The following is a 22,119-nucleotide window of genomic DNA, read 5'->3' as shown; positions in this document are numbered from 1 at the left end:
CCCCAAACTCAACAGCTTAACACCACAGGAGTGGCGTGTTAACGCTGGATGCTCTTCACCATTTCATTCCATTTCGGTCGTAACTAAATCGCTTCGATCATTATCACCGTTGGAAAATCCCATTTTACTCCGAACGGCATAGAGCCGGGAGTTCACATGCGAGTTGAACTATGTGTTTGAGTTCGAGAGTGTTGTTGAAACTTGTTCGTTCCGCTTGCGGTTCCAAACGCTCCACACAGCGCTGTTAGCTGCCAAGTTTTGTCTTTGCGTGACGCGTCTGGCGGCAGGCAAGTGGCGAACATAATTTATGCACCTTGTAAAGGCGCGTCATTTTGTGGGTCGGCGTGTGGTCCGTTCCGGGGACCTGTGTACGGTTCACACACGAAACGTAAGCAAAAGCCGCACAACGCACAGGGCAACGCGGGCTGGCAAACTTAACAGGCGATAAACTTTTGTGTACGCGATGTTTTATCGTTTTCGCGTCTCTTTTGCTTCCCACAGTGCCCAGTGCAAGTGTTCCCATGTGAATAGCCTTTTTAAGGATTTAAGGGCAGAAAATAGTTGCTGCAAGTAAACTCGGTGACATTTACCATGAGTAACGAATTCACAGTAGTTTCGTTTGAGCATATTGCCAAATGTAGGGCAGAAAACCGTGCTTAAAGTGCAAAACAACTTGCCTTGCTTGTTGTCCCGTAACAAGTTCGTGACCACGTGCATTCGCTCTTTCAAACGAGCGCCTTCCCTCGCGAACGAGCGAAGCCTATGCGCACCATCCCACCCAGTAAGGTCTCTCACCTGTGTGGCTGTATTTACGACGTTCGTGCGTCGTTACTGACGAGCCTGCATTGGGCGAACAAGGAAGCGGCCAACATTTCCTGCCAGACGACAGTCGCTGGTCGTCGTCGGAAGCTCGCGGTCGTGTGTCCTGGTGCCGTGGCGCCCAATGCTCACCGATCCGGTGGTCGTGTCAAAGATGGTATCCAATCATCTGTTTTATGTTAGCCGAGCGGATATATTCTCCGTCTATCCGGAGATACTGCGCGAGATACTCGTGCTGGAGGAGCTGCTGTGTAGGACGAAACCCATCACCGCCTTTGGACATACGATCACGGCAAGCGATCGCGTACCGTTACAGCTGCCGAGTGAGTTCGAATGGCAGCTGAAGCAGTACTTCCGCCTGCTTGAGCAACAGAAGAAGATCAATGCGGCCACGGAGCAAGGCATGTGAGTAGGTGCTTTGGGGCAAAAAAAAGGATACACACAACACGCACTTGACCTGTTCGCTCACGAAAATAGTGCAATAGATCAAGGACAGTATCGGTGCGAGTGGCGGTACTATGACAGTGAAAAGTGATGGAATTGAATAGTAACGACAAGTGCAACTGTTTCTGACCTACTGCCATGCCCTGCCCGAGCTTCACACACACACACACACACTTTGTTGCACGCGACACATTGCACAAAGCGATCACGCGTTTTTCCCCCCTGAGGAACGAAAAGAACTTCCGCAACGAAGAGGAACTCGCGCAAGGTGGCGAGGACCCCCCATTTTGCGGTTCGTCAAATAAATAGTCTACTTTTTGCATGCGCTACCCCCACCCCCACCCGGACCCGGGTTGATTGATTCTTCAAAGCCCGGTGTCCCGCCACGAGCAGGCTGTGCCCTTCCCACGGGAACTCAGCAGTCGCATTGCGGTGCGGAACCGTATTCAGGTCAAACGCGGAACGTTTTGCTCAACTGTCACGATTCACACTCACACCAGCGCTCCCCAGTTTTCACTGCACGCACGGTAATTGCCTTTCAGAAACTATAAGTACTTCATTCTTCAACCGCGTGCAGCCAGCTGAAGAGCTCCCTGGAGAAGGTCGACCACACCTACTGGGAGGTGAAGGCCAAATCCATCGATGAGGTGGTATCGCCGATGACTTCGCCGGCTTCTGGCGATTCGTCCACGCCTTCCTTCCGACGACGGCGGCGCCTCTGCATTCTGGACAATCCGATCGACTTCTGCGACATTGCCGCCTACAACCAGTGGCGGCTGGAGGACATCGTGCGGGCGGGCAAGTTGCTGCACCAACCACCGCTGCCGGTACAGTTCGACGACGAGTACGAGATGCGCAAAGTGTACTCCATGATTTACGACGTCTATCGGTGTAGGTATTACTCCCCGCTGAGTTGCTAAGAGGAAGTACTTCCTTCTTCTGGGTGTATACAGTTGCTCCAATGTATTCCGAAAATATCGATATTGATGAAAACGGCCAGGTGTGGTTACCTCTTACTTGTTGCTACCAAAACCACGAGCGCCTACTAAGATCCTGCGATAAGCGGCGTGAAGTGAATTGGCAAAAAATGTGGCTCGTTTTCGCGCTGTTTCGCAGCAGAAGTGGCGTTCGTGGTGGCCGTAAAATTGCTGATAAACACGCCGGGCTTCGCTAAGCCAGGGCGTGCCTCATCAACAATTCTTTACATTGCCACCTGGCAGTAGCCGGCTATAAAGATGTCACGAAATAGCGAGCGCTTTGCTTTTGTTTGGCGGATTTTCCATCGTTTGCATGTTTGCTTCGTTTGGTAGAAAAGTAATTTCCTTCTCCCCCTATTCGACGGCCCCATGAATTCTTGCCCAAAACATCACGTGTTTGGGACCAATTCCGTTATCATAGTTGCACTGTGTTCTTGTGTTCTTGTTACGGGTCTGTGATTGGAGACTATCATCTGCATTGCCCTGACCTAAGAAAACTGGAACTTTCTAGTAAGAAACGAAACCAAACCAATTGGAAGCGATGCATGATTGGGGACCGTTATTGGAAAGCAATAAGAATATGTGACATAAAATTTATGACCCGGCTTCAGTTCCCGTCGTTCGATGGAGGGTGTGTTTGGAAATGCGTTGAACCGTAGGACCAATTTAAATAGTGGTAGCGTCGAGGGGGAGGACAGTCCAGCGTACAGTTTTCGCCCCTTTTTTACCATATTTTCGCTTTTTTGCAGTCAAGCTGGTGCTTCAACAGGCACTGCGAAATATTGGCTTTTACGAAAGCTACCCGATGGTAAGTAGGCAATCAAATGCTAGCAACATAAATCGTACCATTGATCTTTTGTCTAGTTTTCAAGGTTGCCACTATACTATCGATGGTTTCCGCTTCGACTTTCTTCCCTCGTAGCTTGCCCACGAAACGACCCGCGTATGGTTGCTGCTGTACGATATGTATTTGCGGAAGTTTGTAAAACGCGAACCGGATACGGTGCCACAGAAGGATCAACTGTTTCACGAGGCACACTTGCTGGGTAAGTAGAGCCAATATTTCGATACGGAAAACATATGCTTACCCCTCGAATTGCTGTTGCTCGCTGTTAAATTGCAGAAATTGAACGATGTCTTGAGTTGAATAGTGTTAAAATTGCGGCCGCTCTTACACGCATCCGCATCCAGAACAGTGCGTACAACATGCAATGTCTGCTACCACTGCACCTGCAGGACAACAAGGTTGCGGTCGTAGTCTCGAATCCCATCATAACCGGCTGGATCAACACGTTTCGCATCCGCACGAAACAGGAAGCGAACGAAATCCTGAAGCAGCTTGGCTTCGAACTGATAGAGCCGCCTGCAACGGCAAGCTTTCAGAGTTTGCTCAATCTGTTTAGCCCGCGGGAAAAGACGGGCTACATCCCGCTCACGCTCAATCGCTACAAGTGGGACCGGCTCTGTCCGCAGGTGCTCTTCATCTACCCGGAGGATCGGTCGAAATTTGTGCAATCGCAAATCTTCGTCGATCATCAGTTCATCATACAGGATCGTTCGTTTACCATCGGTCCGACCGTGTTCTCCAATCTGCTGGACTACTTCGAGGTGCAGGGTGACGTACTGCAGACGCACATAGCTTCGCCACGGTCCACTGCCTACCTAGCGTCCCTGCTGGCGAACTGTAATCGTGTGCGCAACTTTGTTGCCTTCGGTTGTGGCAGCAAGCTGGCCGAGTATCGCGAGTATATGGCCGAGCTGGGCGTGACCAACGTGAAGCTGTTCGCCGAACCATTCGCCGATATCCCGCACGGTTCACCGATAGTGGACAAGGTGGTGGGCATCCTGGCGAACCCACCCAGCTCGTACAGTGCCGTCAGTGATCCGATTGATCTGATCTGTAGCCGTGGCGGCGATCTTTCGATGTTGGAAATGTTGTCCGAGTCGGAAATGACGGACGATAGCCGGCAGCGGGTTTCGAAGCTGCTCGAAAAGCAACGCGAAACGCTGAAGCTGGCCATGTCACGACCGCAGGTACAGTTCATACTCTACCAAACGCACTCGATCGTGGAGACGGAGAACGATACCATGGTGCAGCGGGCAGTCGAGTACACCAACCAGAAGGCGTTCGACGTGCACTATAAGGCGATGAAGGAGCGGGAGATGGCCGCACTCGCCGAAGCGGCAGGAAACACGCTGGTCAACCGGCTACTCGGTAGACAGCAAGAAGCAGCAGCACGGGCCAAGAATGCTGAAGTTTCCGAGGGCGGAGAACGCGATGGAACCGAGGGAGGCGCAGATGGAGCGAGCACACGCAAAAACTCCGAAGAGGAGGTCAACGTACCACCGACGGATCAGTTCGAGGTGGTAGAGCTGCCCGATTTCTGTCCTCAAAGGGACAACTGTCTCGACTTTAAGGAGTGTGGAGTGTATCTGTCACTCATTAAGCGCAAGGAAGTAATACGGCTCGATTCGAAGTATCTCATCAAGATAGCGGAGCTGCGCGGCATATTCGGTGATGCTAACAATGAGCCACGCTTTAACGTAAAGGTGACGAAACGAACCGATCGCAAGTCGGAGGAACAGGACGCACACGATCTGCACAATCGCAAGAAGCGGCTGAAACGCCGCGGAAGTAATATGGATTCCCTCATCACCCGTCTCAATACACCGACCCAGGCATCGTTGAAGCGTGCTCACCATCACCGGATGTCGTCCGTTGAGCACAAGTTTATGTTCTTCGATGCCTACCGCGAATGGTGCCCGAAGTATGCGAACCGGAGTGAAAACAACCTGAGCGTCCTGTCGGACGATCGGTCTTCGACAGTGTCGATTGTACGAGCTCGCGTCTGGTGGAAGACAACCATCCATTACGTGATCCAGAAGATTCGCCTCTCTAAGCTGGACGGGTCCGACGATGGGACGGAATTTCCACCGCTGATACTACGCCGCTATCCGGCTGGATGTCGCTTGGGGACCGGTGGGCCAGATGGAACGAAACGGTTTCGCTGGAGCCATCAAAACCGCATACCTTACCCATTGCCCGTGCGGATACTCGAGTTCCGGCAGTATAATTCCGAAAACAGGTACTACTGGGGCTTTGTACCGTGAATATCTTTCTGTTTGTTAGTGTTTACGTTTCGTTCCTTCACTGTTCAGTTCTTGGATTAGTTCACGCAGATTCACAGGACTTGGAACTGTTTTAGATCACCATGGAATGAGATAGGTTATGCATCAACTCTACATTCTTAGTAGGTTAAGGCTTAGTTTGGTATCAGTTTCAGTTCCATGATATAACAGGGAACAGCTTCAGGTCCGTGAGGATCTCGAAATGAGTTGCTGGTGCGGGATAGGCCCAACTCTTTCGACAATGCTTGGTATGTAGGAAACATTATCTTACTTACTTATCCGGCACTACAACCGCTTTGCGGTCTTGGCCTGCCTCAGGAGTGTCCGAAACCGTCTCACGGTCTCGCGCCTTCGTCTGCCAGTCCGTTATCCCGGCCTTAATGGCGGACGCCTCCACGCCATCTTGCCACCTCAATTTGGGCCTACCACGCCTCCTCTGTCCTTGTGGACGGCCTAAAAAGACTTTACGGGCTGGGTCGTCCGTTTCCATGCGTATAACATGGCCAGCCCACCAGAGCCTGGCGAGCTTTATACGCTGTACGACAGTGAGGTCGCCGTACATCTCGTATAGCTCGTCATTATAGCGAACATTATCTAGTTCCTTTTAATCTTTTCAGCCTGCTCAACAAAACTGCAGACTCGGAGAAAACCTGCCCGGAAAGACCAGCAAGACTCAGTCGCCAAAATGCACTCACCAATACCAGCAGCCCAGGTCCACGAGTTCGGCTAAGGTCTTCACACTCCTGCTAAAGATATTCACTAGCACAATCCACAAAGATGATATTTTGTCTTTTCAATTGACAATCAAGTAAACTAATCGCTGTCTAATAAACTAATGAAAAGTAAAAAAAACACTACTGAATGATTACGAATTATGATCAATTTTAAGTCACTCGCGTCGTCAGTACAGAAATTCTTCCAACACGTGCAGAAACAATGCCTGCTGAGAATGCGGAAATGTTTTGTTTGTCAAACATTACCGTTTTTGCACGACCAAAGTTGAGGTACGTGTAGACGGGGCTTTAGCCCTCGCACTCGGCATTTATTGTTATGGTTTTGCTCTACGAAGGAGAGGGTTTTGGAAGGAGTGTAAATAAGAAGGGTGCCACCTAGAGCAGGAAGGCATCTATTTATGTTTTCTTTTCTTGGACCTTGGAACGTTTATCGGAGTTTAGGAGAAAATCCGTAGCGTAAGCCCAGACCGGTATCGGTTTCGTGTATCGAACGCAGTGCGTTTAGTTTTAGTTCACCTTACGCAACGAAAGGGAAACGATAGTGCCTTCCTGCCCTGCTTCGCTCGGAATTTGTAGCCCAACAGCTGTTTTGTGTGTGTGTTGTTGCTGTTGTCGTCGTCGTCGGGGGTTCAAAGTGTCAAACAACACAGCGTTGCGCTATCGCAGAGCATGATTGCACGAAACGGAGGCAGCATCATTATTCAGCGGTACGGCCGATTACTAATCAACGCGCTGCGTATCACAAAAGAGGCGGTGATCGGACACAAGAGTACGAATTTCTTCCTCCGTCGGCTGCATACGGCGGGCAGCAAACAAAAGGTATTCTTCTATAATGCATGCAAACACAAACACGCACACACGCCCGCACGGGTCTTGTGTGAATTCTTGTGTCGATGCGAGAGTGCATGCATATAAAGTGATGTGTTGGCTGTTCCAAGCGCAGCTTCTAACAGTGCATTAAGGCGAGTGTTGACTGAACGATTTGCTTTCACTACTTTAGCCCACGGTTTACATCCGACCTTTGCTGTTCGTGACCTCTCTGTCGCTGTTTTCGTCCAAGGAGAGCAAGCAAGAATCACCCAAAACCACCAAAATGGCTGATGAAACAGTGAAGACCCTTAGCGAGACCATCCAGCACGCCGATCAGCTTTTCGACGAGAACAACTTCCAGGAGGCGTACGATCTCCTGCAAAAGTATCCGGTAAGTGCGATGCGGCGTGGCGCTTAATTGAATAATTTCATACCCCCCCTTCTGGCACCGCTCGGTTGACCCATTTTTAGGCGCAGGAAACGTACGACATTAAGTGGCGACTCGCGCGGGTGACCTTTTCACTTTCGAAACCCGCGCCAAGCCCGCGCAAGGAGGAGCTGGTGCGGGAAGCTTTCCGCTACTCGGAAGAAGCCCTCAAGCTGAACGACGGTGACTTTGCTGCCCACAAGTGGTACTCCATCTTGCTGGACGCGAAGAGCAGCCTGGAGGGGATAAAGGAGCGCGTGACGCAGCTGGAAACGGTCAAGCAGCACATGCAGCGTGCGGTCGAGCTGAACCCGAACGACCCGACCAGCTGGTACATCCTGGGCCACTTCTACTACGGGCTAGCGGATCTGCCCTGGTACCAGCGCAAGATTGTGTCGGCCATCTTTGCGACGCCGCCGACCGGTACGTACGAGCAGGCGCTCGAGTGCTTCGAGAAGGCCGAAGCCACGCAGCCCAGCTTTTACTCAATGAACCATTTGATGCTAGCCAAAACGTACCAGGCGCTCAAGCAGGCGGAAAAGGCAAAAGAGTTCATGACGCTGGCGGCCAACGTGGCCGTGCTGAACGAGGACGACAAGCAGTGCAAAGAGGAGGCAACGAAGTTGCTGAAAAAGATGTAAAAAAGGATAGATTTGGAACACGAATGGTGAATGATTATTCAGACGGTTAAGGGACAGTTTAATCTTTCGGCAATACAGTTTTTCATTGCTTTTTTGCAATAGTATTTACAGAAAGAGAGGGGGAGAGAGAGTGGGATAGAGAATGTAACAAAAATTGAATAAAGGGCTCATTCCAGCAGGGTGTAGTAGCTGGAGTTATTGCTCCGGATTGTTTTGCGTTGGCTGAATTATTTAGCTCTTATTCCATGGTACAAAACTGCAATTAGAAATGCTGATAAATGATGTACGATGCCGTACGGTATAGATCCAAGCGTATTAAATGTATCGAATCGTGGAAAACACGAATCGTTAAAGTGTACAAAATTTAACCGAAACATGGAAACATTGTAAACAGGCGATAATGCTTGGCCCCTTTCATCAGCATTCAACAAGAGTGAGCGAACGAAGCGTACTGATTTAGAGCGCAATCTTTGGAGAATTTACAGAGAGATTAAGTAATGAATGTGCAAACTAATGATCAATGGTAACGGTTTTAAATCAAAATAGATCTGAATCTTCTACATTGAGCCCATGTGATTCTTCTCCTTTGACGTAACAACAATAATTAATCAGCGGCTAATTTACTTTTCATCTCCACAAATAAGAAGAAAGAATCTAAGTCTGCAGTTGTAGGCACTGATGCGCAGCTTCAAGCCTTTAATCTAGTTTCTAGCTTCAATTACGGTATCGAATGCCGAACTGAACGATCAGTTTGAATCAACAACGTCACAGCTGTTTTTTGACCACCAGTCGGCGCTGCCGTCGACCATAGTGTGGGCAAAGAAATAACCCTCCTGGCTGTCAAACAGCAGCGTGGTGAAAACAGAAATATCCCCTATTTCGTTCGCTGCGTAAGTGTGTGCCCGCGTGCGTGTGTGTTTGTGTGTGCGCGAGCGTGTGCGAGAATTATGGCTTCGGGCTGGTGGTGAGCATTTTTGGTGCAAGTTTTCACCCCGAAAACCGATCGAAAACGGTCCGAAAACATTGACAACGTGCAGTGCAAGGTAAATGCGTCCGCAAGTGCATGTTTTCCACGCGGGAGGGCTGCGGTGCGGGCGGTAAAAAGTGGTCGAAAAGTGTTGGCCTGGCCCCTGGTGTGTGGTTTGCTGCTGCTGCTGCTGCTGCTGTGTGGCGCTGAAACGCCGCTCTCTGCCTGCGTCGAAATTGGGAACACCGTGATTCGCTGGTGTTGGTAGTTTCGGTGCCACATACGCCCTTCGCGCTGGTGACCGAAACGGTGGAATGTGGTTCTTTTTTCGCCAAATCGCCCATTTCCGGCCACTGCTCTGCCGGACAGGGGCGAAAATTTGGCACGAAAAGTTGCATTTGCGAGCCGCCTACCCCGATGCGACGACGTGTGCCCTGTGTGCTTGTGTGCGTGCGTGCGTGCGCGCGCGCCCGCGTACGTGTTTGTGTATGTGTGTGTGTGTGTGTGAGAGAGAGTGTGTGGCAGCGTAGAGTTTGAATGTGAAACGATATGCTTGTGTGAATGTGTGCGTGTGTGTATGCGCACGCAAGAGGATCAAGTGTGTCCCATGCTAAATATGCTGCTTCTCTTCCCTTATTTTCCCGATCTGCTGAGAATGATGAACTGCCAGAATTTGTACGGAAATGGAACCGCCGCCTTTTTTGGAAGGGCATAAGCATCGTGTGCGGTGGGAGTGTTGTTGCGAGGACCGGAGGAAGGCGAAGCATATAGTCTCACATTGAAGGCGTTGTTACGTGTGGCGCCGCGTTCGGACGGGTCCGCAGATTTGGTGGATGCCACCAAAATGAAATGGAAGATTGAAATTGCAGCATGGGATGGGGTTGACGGAAAAGCAGAAGGAAAATCCCTATCCACAGAGGACGCAGAGGCGGTCATCGCGCAATGATCGCGCGGAGGTGGGCAGCAGTTTGTGGACGTGAAACGGTGTGGTGGGCTGGGGGAAACAGGGGGGGGGGGAGATAAGGGTAGATGGAAAGTGCTCCCGAGAAGTAGGGCAGAGAGCGTGTGTGTGCGCCGTAGAAGGTGTTTGAATGACGTGGGGGGTGGGGGGGCGGTGTGGCGGAAACGGCGGGAAACACTGGCAAACAGCAAAAGCGAATGAAAATACGGCGGCGCTAGGCGCTGGGGAGAAAGAGAGACAGTGCGAATTACGGCGAGCATATATATCCTCTCCCCGCGCGCAAGAACGAAGCTGTGTGTGTGTATGTGTATGTGAATGTGATCCAAGCACAAGGAGCAACATAATGTAATGAGAAGAGAAAGAAGAAAAAACACACACCTCCATCCCAGCAAGCGAGTGTCTGCCTGCGAGCGAGTCGTAGTGCCGAAGCGGTCTCCTCCGCATACTCATGCACACAGCCACACGCACACACCTGTGCGCATGGGAAAGGGGGTTGGGGCGGTTGTGGGGACTGTGTGGGCATGAATGGTGGAAGCAAACGGCAAGGGAGAAAGGCAGCACAAAAATAATAAGAGAATCAAGATATTAACACATGAAGAAGCAGCGAAAAAAAAAACGCTTGAAGCAATGCAAAAAGTCGCCACTGGTGGACCACGATGGCATGCGTGAGGGTTATTTTCTAGTGATTATTGTTTGTACAATCGTTGTTTTGTTTTGTAGGGCGGCTAGTATCTGTGTATGAAGAGAAGCCAAATTCTCAACAACACAGTTTATTCGAAATCCGTACACACAAACACGTACCGACCAACGGAGAGGGGTTTTCAAGTTAATCTGAAGAAGAACGCCAAGGGTGTAAGGTTGTGTTTTTCTGCTGGAAGAAGCTACTGCAAAATATGTCAGCAAAATATTCCTGAAATCAGCGCAAATAACGCATCTTCGCTCAATGTCCCTTTTCCCTTCTACATTTCTTTACTTTCAGATCAGAAAACATTCAATCGGTTTACAAGTGCATGAAGAACGGTGTCTGTGTCGTGTTGAACAGTTTATTGGTCTGTAGTGCTGAGGCGGTTGTTTGGTGGAGCGAGAAGTAGCGCGAGAGGACAGTGTTTTCCGGTTCCGGTGGACGGTGAAGTTGGCGCAGAACGCAAACGGGAAGGCATCTTGTGTTCGGAAGTGTTGTGTTTTGGGAGTAAAATTGAAACGTATAGCGTATAACGAGGGGGGGTACATACACCCAAGCATATAAGAGCTGCGCTCTGGACGCCGGCTTGAACGGCCCTTCGTAACACAAATTTCGATTGTAAAGGTGTGCTGTGGTTCGGTAGTGTCGGAGTCGCAAGGAGCACTGCTCTGTTCGTTATTCGGAGTCCCTGTACACGTGGCGATACGCTGTGTTTTTACTAGATATTTTGCAACGAAACGAGCTGGAAACGAGATCCACAAAACGTACAGACAAACAAACAGGCATAGGAACACACTACAAGTGGTTTGAGCGATGAGTGCCCCTGAAGACAGCACTGCGACCGCCCAGCCTGCCCCAGACCATCATCATCATCATCTTCATCATCATCACCATCACCAGCAAAATGTTGTGCCAGCAGCGGCCACCGCTTCCGTCTTGTCTGCATCATCGGCGACAGTAGTGGCAGGAGCCACGGCAGTCCCAACACCGACAAACACTGGCCCGCCCACAGCAGCAACGGCCACGCTGAGTGTACCAGCAGCACCGGCGGCGGATATTGTTACCGGAAGCGGTGTCAGTGCGTCCACAACGCTTCCCGCCATCAAAGCAGGAGGCAATAGCAGTCACGCCACCATTCTTACTACCACTAGCCACAGCAAAGAGGTTGTCGGTGGTACGGCAACCAATCCCGCTGCACAGGATGGAAGCAATGCTGCTCCCGGGGTCGCCGGTCCCAGCGATGCTACCGATGCGACGAGCAGCTGCGATTCGGATAAGGCACCGGCGGCAGCAGCAGCAGCCGCTGTCACCTCCAGTCCACCGGGGGCCGATGAGGGAGTGGCTGCTGCCACGTCGGATAGCTTCGCCTCGGTAGAGGTCGGTTCGACCGGTGGCACATCCACGCCACTGGCGGCAGCATCGCCCGCCTCCCTGACTGGTGGCGATATTGGTGGGCCGAAGCCGTTACCTCTGTCGGGATGTGGTTCCTTGATGGTCGCCGGCAGCAGCAGCAGCAGCATCGTCGTGCCGAACGGTGAAGGTGGTGACAGTAATCCCAACGTACCTGTATTGTCAGGTACCGCTACTACGATACCGCTTCGTGGGCGTGATGTGACCGACAAACACGCCGTGGATTATCACTACCGAATGCTAGAAGGTAAGCAGATCCGATATGACAACGGAATGGGTTTCAACTAATACAGTCACTTCAGCTTAGATTGCAAAGAACACTTTTTATCTGCAAGTTGGAAAACCTATCTTTTTTTATTATTGAATAGTTTGAAATGCTTTCGGGAACCACTTTTGTCCTGCGAGTCGGATTTTGGAAAGCCTCTATAAATGTTTAAGAGGAGCAGAAGAACATTTTCGTTCGGTTTGGCAAATTAGATAAAGACTGGATTGATTTTACTAAATTTTAAATTTCAGATTTCTGTTACAGTCTGTATGCATGTTTAGTAAGTAAATTTACAACCATTTGTAACATGATTAATCACAAAAGCGACCGCCCGTTCTTTGCATCGGGCGCGGATCGTGTTTTAAAGAAGCTTACAACCATTGCAACGTGTGGGGAAAGGAGGTTAAATTGCGCTGGCGCACAAAAATTGAGCGAAGTAAAGAGCGAATACCGTTGGATATTGATGATGATGATGATGATGGTGTGTTGACTCGACTCGATGGAATTGTTTGCGTATTTGTGTGTTGTGCCGTTGTGTGCCGGTACGTCGTGTGCGTCGTTGTTTGCGCGCTCCGGCCCCTTTCCTGGCGCTCAAACGCACCCAAAACATGCAGCAAAAAAAAAAGGACAAAAGAAGGACAACGAGGCGCGATGGTTAACGAAATGCTAGTGAAAGTAAACGGAATGAAAATCAAAATACAAACAATGGTAAAAATAGTATCATTTTTTTCAGATGATGCACATTTGTTTTTTGGGGGTGAAATTTGGCTCGTGCCATTGGTCGGTGAATGAATTGTGGTGGAAATGAAGGAGGGGTAACAAATCAGAAAAATATCAAAAGAAACAGAAGCACACGGTGTCTAAGGTTCACTGAACCGGGTTTATCAGATTTCTTCAGTTTGATCGTGGGAGAATGGGTGGAAAGGGTGCTTGAAGGTTACGTCATGCAGTCATAGAAGGATGCAAAGGTTGTCCTCTCCGTTGCGCACCTGTGATCATGCGTGTGATATTTTAAAGAAAACAAACTGTATCATTATCTTTCTTCCTTCCCTCTCAACCCCTTTGCAGAGGAGCTGCAGGCGGTGAAGGAGTCCGAGGCAAAGATTAAACAACAGTATAGCGAGTCTCAGCGCCGGGAACGCATCCTTGCACGGCGCGTCGCGGTACAGGAGCAGGAAATGCGCGACTTTTCGGTAAGTAGGCCTGCTCGAGCTGCGCTTCACCTCCCGCTGCTGCTGCAACGCCCGTAACCAATGACAACCATGCTGAGAGTGTGCCTTTACCTTTTACCTTTCGTATAGAAACAAATAGCGGAACTGAAATCGGCCCAGGCACCCGGTCCGGCTGCACTGCGATCGGCCCTGCTCGATCCCGCGGTCAATATACTCTTTCAGAAGCTTAAAGCGGAACTGCAGGCGACCAAGGCGAAGCTGGAGGAAACACAGAACGAACTGTCGGCGTGGAAGTTTACGCCGGACTCGAACACCGGCAAGCGACTGATGGCCAAATGCCGATTGCTCTACCAGGAAAACGAAGAGCTGGGCAAAATGACATCGAACGGCCGGCTGGCAAAGCTGGAGAGTGAGCTTGCGCTGCAGAAGAGCTACAACGAGGAGGTGAAAAAATCACAGCTAGGTACGAAATCATTCCATTTCCGGCTTTATTCAAATGCAATATGTAACTTTGTCTCTTCCCGTCCAATGACTTTCTTATCCCATATTGGCGTGGTTTTTGACGGTACGATTAATACTATTTCTTTTGCTGCCCGATTTACCCGTTACAGAGCTGGATGATTTTCTGCAAGAGCTGGACGAAGATGTGGAGGGCATGCAGGGTACGATCGTGTTCCTTCAGCAGGAACTAAAGCAGACGAAGGACGCGCGGAACGAAATAGAAAAGGAGGTGATCCAGCTACGCGCCTACATCGCGGCTAATTTGGGCCCCTTCTCCGGCAGCGGCAACAACCCGACCAGCGGCAGTACGCCCACCGACGAGCGCAGCTCTTCGATGATGATGATGATGGATGTGCAGGACAGCAATAGCAACAGTAACAGCCACGGACACGACGCCTACCACCATCCGGACGGTGGCGGTCCGGACAGCATCGGCGGTCGAGGCGTCAGGCTGGGTGAACTGGGCGGTGGTGTTACCCCGATCTATCTAGTGAACGGTGGCGGTGGTGGTGGTGGTGGTGGTGCTGGAGGTGCAAGTAGTAGTAGCGGCGGCACCGTGATTGACGCCGCAAGCAGACTGGTGAATAAAAGTTCAAGTAGTGGTGATGATCAAGATATGATGGTGTACAGCAATCGGACGCACTGTGGTGGCGTAGTTACGAATAGCAATGAGTTACGAACTACACCGACAACCGGTGCCGCTGGCGCATTGCCGGCAGCAGCAACGGTGGCGACCGCAGCAGCAGTATCGTCCTTGTCTGCCCTGCTGCCAGGATCGGTGCCTGATCCCGGCATCGGCGGTGGTGGCGGCAGCAGTAGCGCCAGCGCCAACAGTAACACTGCGACAGTGAACGGTGGTGCGGCAGGCAGCGGTGGTGAACCGTTAGTTAATGAACTGCATGATTCACTGGTGCCCAGTGAGGGCAACAGAACAAGTGGCGGTAATACCGATAGCAATAGTGGTGGAAACGTGGCCGACACCGGTAACAGTGTGAATAGTACGAACAGCAGCAGCAGTCTCGCCGTTGCGAAGCAACCACACCAGCCGCAGCAGCAGCCACAGCAGCCACAGCAACAGCGAACTAACAACAATGTGGGTCGAAACGGTGGACGAACAACAGTGGCCGCTAGAAAGCGCAATTACAATGAAACCGAGGTTGATTCGGCCGAGCAAACCGACGGTGGTAGTGGCGGCGGTGTGGTCAGTAGTAGTGACGCTTACCGAAGCGAAAGTGGTGTTGACGGTGTGCTAGTGATGGACGTTGGTGTGGCGGAAAGTAGTGCTACTAGTGGTGTCGCGAACGGGAAGCTGGCAATCGCCGACGGTTCGCTCTTGCCGGAACAGCACCAGGACGTCGAATCGTCGAACAGCAACAAGCGCATGACACGATCGGGTAAGGGTAAGACGGCTGCAGCCACCGCATCCGCCACCACCACCATCTCCTCCTCCTCCACCTCCTCCTCATCCTCATCATCATCATCATCGGCTGCGTCGAACGTGTTAATGACGAGTGCGGCGAAAAAGCTTCGAAGAGGCTCGATCGCTCCGGACGACGAGGTTGACCCCTTGGCCGATCCACAGCCATCACCACAGCAACAGTCGCAGCAACCGATTTCGTCGGCAAACGGTTCGAATTAGGCTCGAGTTCGTTTGGTTCGCGGTGTTACACACGTCGGGTTGTTCACACGTTGGGTAAGGACGCCTGCGAGCATGTTTTCGGAAATAGTACCATTTCTCTTTAAGCAGCCGTAGGACGCGAAGGGGACGGGAGCAAGCTTATGTACATGACTGGTGTGTCTGACGAGGGAAAACTGCGATCTCTACTCCTGTGGACAGATTGCACCGAGGGAAGTCAAGGCAAGGCTCAACAGGCAACTTATATCAGCTGTTTTCAAATGGTGTCAAGCAAAACGAACTCGTGTGTTGTTCGCGCTACTCATTACATTATTGCAAAGGCTCGAGGAGCGCGTGCTGCGCAGAAAGGAATTATGCGATCAATTATCGCTCCTAGACAGGTAGGATGCGCGTGGTTCGACAGCGGACAGCGGGGAATGTAGCAAGTAAAAGTACATTTAAAAAACAAACAAAAACACAAACAGACAAAGTCGGGACGGAGAAACAGATTATGGGAAAGAGCTCGAGAAACAGAGCGAGAGAGTGAGAAGAGAAGAGAGAGAAAGAGAGAACGTTGAGCTAAACAAACAACCAATATTGTGTAGGGTCACAGTAAAACATACAAAAACACGAGAAAACAAGACAAAAATGCTGCTAAATAAAGAAAGTAATTAAGTAAGCTAAACTGTAATTAATTGACTCTCTCTCACACACATCCTTTTTTGTTTGTTTGTATGTGTGAATTTGTTATGATCGTTTTGGCGATCCGTATCAAATCGAAAGCTGATCGCGATTGATCGCGCACACTACGGAATATTGAACGTTCCTTGCGCGCTTTCGACTTTAAATTTGTGATTTTCTGTAGGAACAAAAAGGGTACAGGCAATGGTTGAGAAAGGATCAGAGTTGAAACGATGCTACTCTTAGGCCAGAGATGATGATCTGATGTTACGTGTACTTTACGTCTTCGGATCTGACACGAAGTTTGTTTGGTTTTTTGTGTCTTGTGCCCTATAGTTTTGCCTACTTGAATGAAATGGAACAAAGAGATTGAGCAATTGTAAATTCATTTTTCGTTAACCGCCAAAAGAGCATACTACAAAGCAGGATATCGTATGATTGCTGTTCCGTCCGGCCATGCACAGTGTGAATTAAGTAGTAGATCTCGTCGTATACTATTTTTTGCATCGATTGAGTTAGTTTTGGCACGGTTTTTTTAAAACAAAAGTGAGAATGTTTCTCGCCAATGGCCAATGGTTGGCTTTGTAGTACGCGTGGCTTGCCATTGTTCCTAATGTGCACCCGCGAATGAAGAGAAAGAAAGAGATGGAGAGAACAAAATCATAGAGATTAAAGACTCACACTTTAAGGGTTTTAGTTGGGTAGAAGCAAACGTTTTCTATTTAATTTTAGCTTGATTTAGTTTAATGCAAATTTTCTTAACACAGCTAGCCAGCCAGCCGTGACGCAACAAGAATAGGCGACATGAGCGCGTAATTCTAGATATTTTGAGCTGCCCTTTTTTGTGTGTAGTGTAATGTGCTTATTGGATTGATTGTACAGGTGAAAGGCAGGACCCTCCACGTGTGGTGGAGGTGTATGTACAGGAGGAAAAGAAAAACAATCGGCATACAAATTGTGCAGGCCGGCATTCATCTACCTGGGGCAGAGATTGAGTTAACGATCTGCGGGCTTTCGATTGTCGGGATCGTAAATTCTTACCATAAGGCAATAAATATCATAACAGAGAGGAGCACACACACACACACACACACACACACACACACACACACACACACACACACACACACACACACACACACACACACACACACAGTAGAGTTTGAGTATCAGAGGGCACGTCACGGCCACTGGGACGAGCGATCGTGCCGAGGACAATACTTAATTTCAGCAATAGAAAACGAAAGGTCGCAACAGACATACACCAACCAACATAAACATACAAAGGAGAAATTAAAACAAAAAATAGTAACACACACAGGGGTTAGTAAACAAAAAGCTAGTAAATTGTAGCACTGCAATGAGTGGATAACTGGAATGAGATGAACGAAACATGAGATTAAGAAAACACGCGCGCGCGTGTGTTTGTAGACAGTAGTAGACGAAGCAGAACAAGTACATACGTTGAATAGTTGGATAAAATACAGTAGAAGAGTTGTAACAAAACGAGTAGTAGAGTAGGAGAGGAACCGCGCATACAAACAAAAACTGTCAAATGACCTGTAATTTAAATTATTTCAAACGAAAACGAAAGAAATTTGGAAAGCAAAAAAAAAAGAAATAGATATAAATTATTCTTAAAAAACAAAAACGCTTTTTATGTCTACCGCCCAACAGAGGGTGATGGATTTGAAAGAAAGGGTTTGTGGGTTGTTTGTGATCCGACGAAACAGTGAGAACATAATTTTGTGTTACATGTAAACAAACTTGTATTTATGCGCTACATCGAAAAGAGAATGGACAAAAGTACCAAATGCAGAAAAAAAACCACGACTCATCTCGCACTCCATCACTGCCCCATTTATCCACTGGCGGTGTTCTCGATGATGATTGCCCGGGCAAGATTACGAGCGCACGCTAGACGGAGCATTTTGATAAGATCCTCCGTGCAGTTGTTTAGCAGATTGGATGCAAATTTAGGTATCAATGCGGTCTGATCGTGCCCTTCCTTGCCGTCAGTCTGCTCAGTATCCATTTTGCTGTCCTGTCCGCCGCCACCGCCGCCGCCGCCGCTGCCGTTCAGTTTCTTCTGCTGGCGATGTCTGAGCATCGGAACAAGATCCAGCTGCAAATGCTCGAGGATGGTGTACGTTTCCTTCGAGGGAATGATGGGCTCCTTAAACTCCAACAGAGGAATTGCGTCCGTCATCAGGCACGGCCAAAAGCTGCAAAAGTCGAATGTCAACATGATAAGCAACGGGCGCGTAGAAGGTAATTAGCCTCCGTTAGAGGCACACTTACTAGGACGGTACGATTTTGGAGTCCATCAAACGGACCAGCAGTTCTGCAGCCTTTGCGTATGCCTGCTCGCGGTAGGATTTGCGGAAATCGTAGTACGTGCGCAGAAACACTAGCCGGGGCGAGATGAACACCTTCGAGCCTAGATGGGCGATTTGCTTCTCGCACAGCAGCACACCATGGTTGCAGTAGTGCTCGAGGAAAATGTTCGCCACATCGCGCACGTACGCGCCGTCCCGCGAGCTGATCGCCCAGTCGAGCGCGCTGCCGTAGTTCTTCTGGGCAAGGTTGCGCTTGGTCATTACCTTGCACACTTCCGACGCCACCTCGGGATAGTTGTTTTGGCGCGCTACGGCAATGATTCGATCCGCTTGCCGATCGGTTTGAAACGGAACCCGGGCGAGCAGGCTTTCCCGAGCGCCCAAGCCCTCGGTACAGGAAAACTCCAGATAGTCCATCCCGATCTGCCAAAATGAGCTGTGCGACATGAGCAAACATCCGTAGTCGAACAGTAAGGATTCGCGTACGAGTTTACCGTCCGACACGCCTCCACCGGTTCGCGAAAGCTTCGAGGGAGACGTACCGTCGTCGGGTTCGTCCGCCGCACCCATCTCCAGCAGTCCGGCATGGTACAGCAGATCGACCATATGAACCGCAAACCAGCGATTGTCCGGGAACAGCTGTATCTGCTGCAGCACGTTCACCAGGTTGTTCTCCATCACCGAGAGGACCAGCTTATCGAGAAACTTGAACTGCCGTTCACTGGACGCCCCTCCGCCCGCACCGTCTGCCCTCCAGTCGGCCAGATACTGTGCAATCCAGTCGTTTGCGTACTGGCCCAGCTGATAGTATTTGCAGCTAGAATCGGTGTACAGCAGATAGCCGGGGAAATACTCGTACCAGCAGTTGGAGGAGCGCAACTGCTCGATCCACGCTTTCCGGTCCCCGCTAACCAGCCGCAGCAGCTCTTCCAGCTTAGGTTCCGCTCCAAAGCTGCCCGCCGCCACTAGCGTGCGCACATTGTCGCACCAGCACTGCCATTGCGTTTTGTACCGGTGGACGGACAGCCCGCTGTACACGCTGTAGATTGGAATGGATTGGAGCAGCTGTTCCGCCACTTGGAAGCAGTGCGTTTCGGAGCTCGTGTGCACGCGCAGCAGCGCTCGAGCGATTGTCGTTTGGCCCTGCAGCACCAGCCCCTTCACGACGGGCCAGTAGTTGTCCTGCTTGTCTAGCTCACGGCCGCTCTGCAGCATCTCCGTGGCGGCACGCTCCGGTTCGGGAAAATGGAAGCGAATCCATTCGAGCAGCGAGGAAACGATCGCCCCGGACGAGTTGCTATCGATGACGAGAAACTCGAGCAGATGCCAGGTGCATTCGATCGAGTAGAACAGGCTTATCAAGTTCCGGTACGCTTCCAGGGCTGGATCGTTCTCCGGTAGCTCCTGCACGCGCAGATTCATCTTCTCGAGCGATTTGCGCAAGATGGAACGATACTTTTGCGATATCTTCACATAATCGATGGGTTTGTTCGATCCCTCGGCGAGCCCGTACCGCAACCGTTGCAAACCGTAAAACACTCGACAAGCTTCCGTGATCATCGGCCGGATCGTGGCATCGTCGAAGATGAGATCGGCACCGACCAGATTAACATCGACCGACAGACCATTTCCCTGTGTTGGGGGACTAACAGAAAAGGTAAAATATTAGTACCAGCACAAACTACAGCCATTCTCAGCTGCTTGCAAACTGTACCGGTTTCGCTTCGCATTGCCGAATGCATAGGCGGCAAACTGCTGATCCGTTATCCAGGCAATGTTCAATCCCTGCTGCTGCCCCAGCGTGTTTGGCACTTTCTATCAAAGTGGAAAAGGAGATGTTAGCGTTTGCAGGCGGGGTACGCAAGCTCTACTTACAATATCGGAGCCGTGTTCTTTGGAGCTCATGACTGGAAATGCTTTTACCGTGTTCTAATCGAAGGGAGAGAGAGAGAGTTGTTTACCCAGAAGCTGGAATTTGCACGCGCCGTTTTGCTTTGACAGCCAGCAAATAAAGCTGAAGTGACAGTAATGACAGAACGCCAAATCAAAGCAACCAAACAACAGCACAGGAAAGGCTTTGTTGTGACTTGGACAAAATCGTCCCGCACCCAGCGAAGAATAGAGCGTGGCAAACATTTTCCGTCCATTCGACACCGCTGCGATGATGGCGGCCGTGCGTGAAAAGCAAGAACTGGAGCAAAACCTAGAATGGACGGCGGAAGAGGAAGCGCAGCTGTTTCTTGCCATGGACGGGGTTAAGCCGGTCGGCATCAACCGGCACTTCTTCATGGCGTGCATTGTGGAGCGCTTGTCGCGCTCGCTGCACCGGGAAATCAGCAGTGAAGCGGTCTGGTCGCATCTTCGCACCCTCTACAACCTAAAAGCCCTGGACGAGCTGGAACCGCCGGTCCCTTTCGTGAGCGATGAGAGCGAGTTCTGCTTGCCGGAATCGGAATTTAGTGCTGCCATTGCAAAGCGACGACAGGATGACGCCGAGCGAGGTGGTGCAGCAGCACCGACGGGAGAACATGATTCCAAGAAGCCGGAAACTAAATCGGAAACAACAGCATTGAAAACATCGGGTAAGGGAGCTTTTCTTTTTCTTTTCCATTGCGGTGCGATGGTTCGCGTGGGAAACTATCCTCGTCCGGGATGCTAGGAGCTGTCGGTCGTTGTGACATTGATATCGAATAACGTATTTGATTCCCCCGTTTCTAGCGGCCAAAACACCCGTTCCCTCATCAGCCCGACAAGACGCAAAAGATGGCGACAAGGACGACAAGGACGTTAAGGATCGCGGCGAAACGGGTAGCAGTAAAATGAAGCCCAAAAATAGCGACAACGCCGGAAACCACGACAGTGGACCGAAACGATCGCAGAAACGCACACGCGGATCTCTGTCCACAGAGCCGGGCCATTCGAACGCTTCCAGTCCGGCAAACACCCCACCGAACGGACCGAGCACGAAGCGACGACGAATCTAACTTCTAATTTGTTCCTTGGACCAGAACAAAAAAGATAGTTAAAGTGCTGATGTAAATATCTTTAACGTAAGAATTCTAAGCGTTTTACGAGGATGGCTGCACGCATGTTACGAACAATAAGAATTGTTTGCGTGAAAATATGTATTAATTTTCCATCCACATGGAATGAATTATGAAAAGAAAACGAATTAAATATGAACACCGAAAGCCAAATCAATCCGCTGTTCTTTATTTCCAATGGTACGGTACGAACACCGCGAAAGCTCCAATAAACTGCCGAATCGTATTGTTTTGTTTGTGTTGCTTTCCATTTTCATGATGTGACGAGCAAGCAAAATTGTTTTATGGTTATAAAAAAAACTGCCATCCGCGCTGACCTGCCAATTGTTGAGCAATTTTGCTGACTGGTGGTTTTGCGGAACCTACGCAGTGAAAACGGCATTGTTTGCGCAATGCAACTTGACACGGATCGACCGACGCGGCATTGCGGGGAATTGAGTTCGTCGGGAAGCATCATACATTTGACCGGGTTGTTTGCGTATGAAACATTGCTTTCATAAA

General features: G+C 50.2%; 5 protein-coding genes across 8 annotated transcripts; 4 read left to right on the top strand and 1 right to left on the bottom strand.

The window, feature by feature from the left end:
• The first annotated feature begins 821 nt into the window (after window positions 1-821).
• Window positions 822-6,188, top strand: LOC121600440. The gene is made up of 6 exons (XM_041929030.1): window positions 822-1,224; window positions 1,841-2,154; window positions 2,990-3,048; window positions 3,163-3,286; window positions 3,364-5,326; window positions 5,987-6,188. Exons 1-6 carry the CDS (start codon window positions 944-946, stop codon window positions 6,117-6,119), a joined length of 2,874 nt encoding a protein of 957 aa, XP_041784964.1. The 5' UTR covers window positions 822-943; the 3' UTR covers window positions 6,120-6,188.
• Window positions 6,189-6,427: 239 nt separating this feature from the next.
• Window positions 6,428-8,189, top strand: LOC121600447 (regulator of microtubule dynamics protein 1-like). Its single transcript, XM_041929040.1, has 3 exons — window positions 6,428-6,922; window positions 7,104-7,304; window positions 7,385-8,189. The coding sequence occupies exons 1-3, from the start codon at window positions 6,773-6,775 to the stop codon at window positions 7,979-7,981; spliced, it is 948 nt and encodes a 315-aa protein (XP_041784974.1). The 5' UTR covers window positions 6,428-6,772; the 3' UTR covers window positions 7,982-8,189.
• A 679-nt stretch (window positions 8,190-8,868) lies between these two features.
• On the top strand, window positions 8,869-17,471 carry LOC121599143 (keratin, type I cytoskeletal 9). Of its 4 annotated transcripts, none has more exons than XM_041926693.1 (5): window positions 8,869-9,024; window positions 10,889-12,248; window positions 13,335-13,459; window positions 13,568-13,901; window positions 14,050-17,471. In XM_041926693.1, exons 2-5 carry the CDS (start codon window positions 11,405-11,407, stop codon window positions 15,576-15,578), a joined length of 2,832 nt encoding a protein of 943 aa, XP_041782627.1. In that variant the 5' UTR covers window positions 8,869-9,024; window positions 10,889-11,404; the 3' UTR covers window positions 15,579-17,471. The 4 variants fall into 4 exon arrangements, with proteins under 4 accessions (XP_041782627.1, XP_041782630.1, XP_041782628.1 ...); XM_041926696.1 differs by lacking the exon at window positions 8,869-9,024 and adding an exon at window positions 9,068-9,904; XM_041926694.1 differs by lacking the exon at window positions 8,869-9,024 and adding an exon at window positions 10,584-10,766.
• Window positions 17,472-17,972: 501 nt separating this feature from the next.
• On the bottom strand, window positions 17,973-20,621 carry LOC121598586 (nuclear pore complex protein Nup75). The gene is made up of 4 exons (XM_041925627.1): window positions 20,450-20,621; window positions 20,289-20,389; window positions 18,537-20,219; window positions 17,973-18,460 (listed from the first exon to the last, which is right to left on the bottom strand). The coding sequence occupies exons 1-4, from the start codon at window positions 20,477-20,479 to the stop codon at window positions 18,097-18,099; spliced, it is 2,178 nt and encodes a 725-aa protein (XP_041781561.1). The 5' UTR covers window positions 20,480-20,621; the 3' UTR covers window positions 17,973-18,096.
• An 11-nt stretch (window positions 20,622-20,632) lies between these two features.
• Window positions 20,633-21,775, top strand: LOC121598588 (MRG/MORF4L-binding protein). The gene is made up of 2 exons (XM_041925629.1): window positions 20,633-21,156; window positions 21,293-21,775. Exons 1-2 carry the CDS (start codon window positions 20,736-20,738, stop codon window positions 21,556-21,558), a joined length of 687 nt encoding a protein of 228 aa, XP_041781563.1. The 5' UTR covers window positions 20,633-20,735; the 3' UTR covers window positions 21,559-21,775.
• Window positions 21,776-22,119: the final 344 nt, after the last annotated feature.

This window comes from Anopheles merus, chromosome 3L (assembly GCF_017562075.2).
Source record: "Anopheles merus strain MAF chromosome 3L, AmerM5.1, whole genome shotgun sequence".
Classification (NCBI taxonomy): Eukaryota; Metazoa; Arthropoda; class Insecta; order Diptera; family Culicidae; genus Anopheles; species Anopheles merus.
Note: the sequence above shows the minus strand (reverse complement) of the source record. Positions and strands in the feature narration are given on the sequence as shown.

What these genes read in the sequence shown, in the direction of transcription:
- LOC121600440 (XM_041929030.1), top strand. Translation starts at nt 944, where the DNA reads ATGCTCACCGATCCGGTGGTCGTGTCAAAGATGGTATCCAATCATCTG. An exon ending in TTTACGAAAGCTACCCGATG is followed by an intron (nt 3,049 to 3,162) that starts GTAAGTAGGCAA and finishes CTTCCCTCGTAG; the next exon opens with CTTGCCCACGAAACGACCCG. An exon ending in TCACGAGGCACACTTGCTGG is followed by an intron (nt 3,287 to 3,363) that starts GTAAGTAGAGCC and finishes GTTAAATTGCAG; the next exon opens with AAATTGAACGATGTCTTGAG.
- LOC121600447 (XM_041929040.1), top strand. Translation starts at nt 6,773, where the DNA reads ATGATTGCACGAAACGGAGGCAGCATCATTATTCAGCGGTACGGCCGA. An exon ending in CGGCGGGCAGCAAACAAAAG is followed by an intron (nt 6,923 to 7,103) that starts GTATTCTTCTAT and finishes TCACTACTTTAG; the next exon opens with CCCACGGTTTACATCCGACC. An exon ending in ATCTCCTGCAAAAGTATCCG is followed by an intron (nt 7,305 to 7,384) that starts GTAAGTGCGATG and finishes ACCCATTTTTAG; the next exon opens with GCGCAGGAAACGTACGACAT.
- LOC121599143 (XM_041926693.1), top strand. Translation starts at nt 11,405, where the DNA reads ATGAGTGCCCCTGAAGACAGCACTGCGACCGCCCAGCCTGCCCCAGAC. An exon ending in TCACTACCGAATGCTAGAAG is followed by an intron (nt 12,249 to 13,334) that starts GTAAGCAGATCC and finishes ACCCCTTTGCAG; the next exon opens with AGGAGCTGCAGGCGGTGAAG. An exon ending in AGGAAATGCGCGACTTTTCG is followed by an intron (nt 13,460 to 13,567) that starts GTAAGTAGGCCT and finishes CCTTTCGTATAG; the next exon opens with AAACAAATAGCGGAACTGAA.
- LOC121598586 (XM_041925627.1), bottom strand. Translation starts at nt 20,479, where the DNA reads ATGAGCTCCAAAGAACACGGCTCCGATATT. An exon ending in AAGAACACGGCTCCGATATT is followed by an intron (nt 20,390 to 20,449) that starts GTAAGTAGAGCT and finishes CCACTTTGATAG; the next exon opens with AAAGTGCCAAACACGCTGGG. An exon ending in TCCAAAATCGTACCGTCCTA is followed by an intron (nt 18,461 to 18,536) that starts GTAAGTGTGCCT and finishes CGACTTTTGCAG; the next exon opens with CTTTTGGCCGTGCCTGATGA.
- LOC121598588 (XM_041925629.1), top strand. Translation starts at nt 20,736, where the DNA reads ATGATGGCGGCCGTGCGTGAAAAGCAAGAACTGGAGCAAAACCTAGAA. An exon ending in AACAGCATTGAAAACATCGG is followed by an intron (nt 21,157 to 21,292) that starts GTAAGGGAGCTT and finishes CCCCGTTTCTAG; the next exon opens with CGGCCAAAACACCCGTTCCC.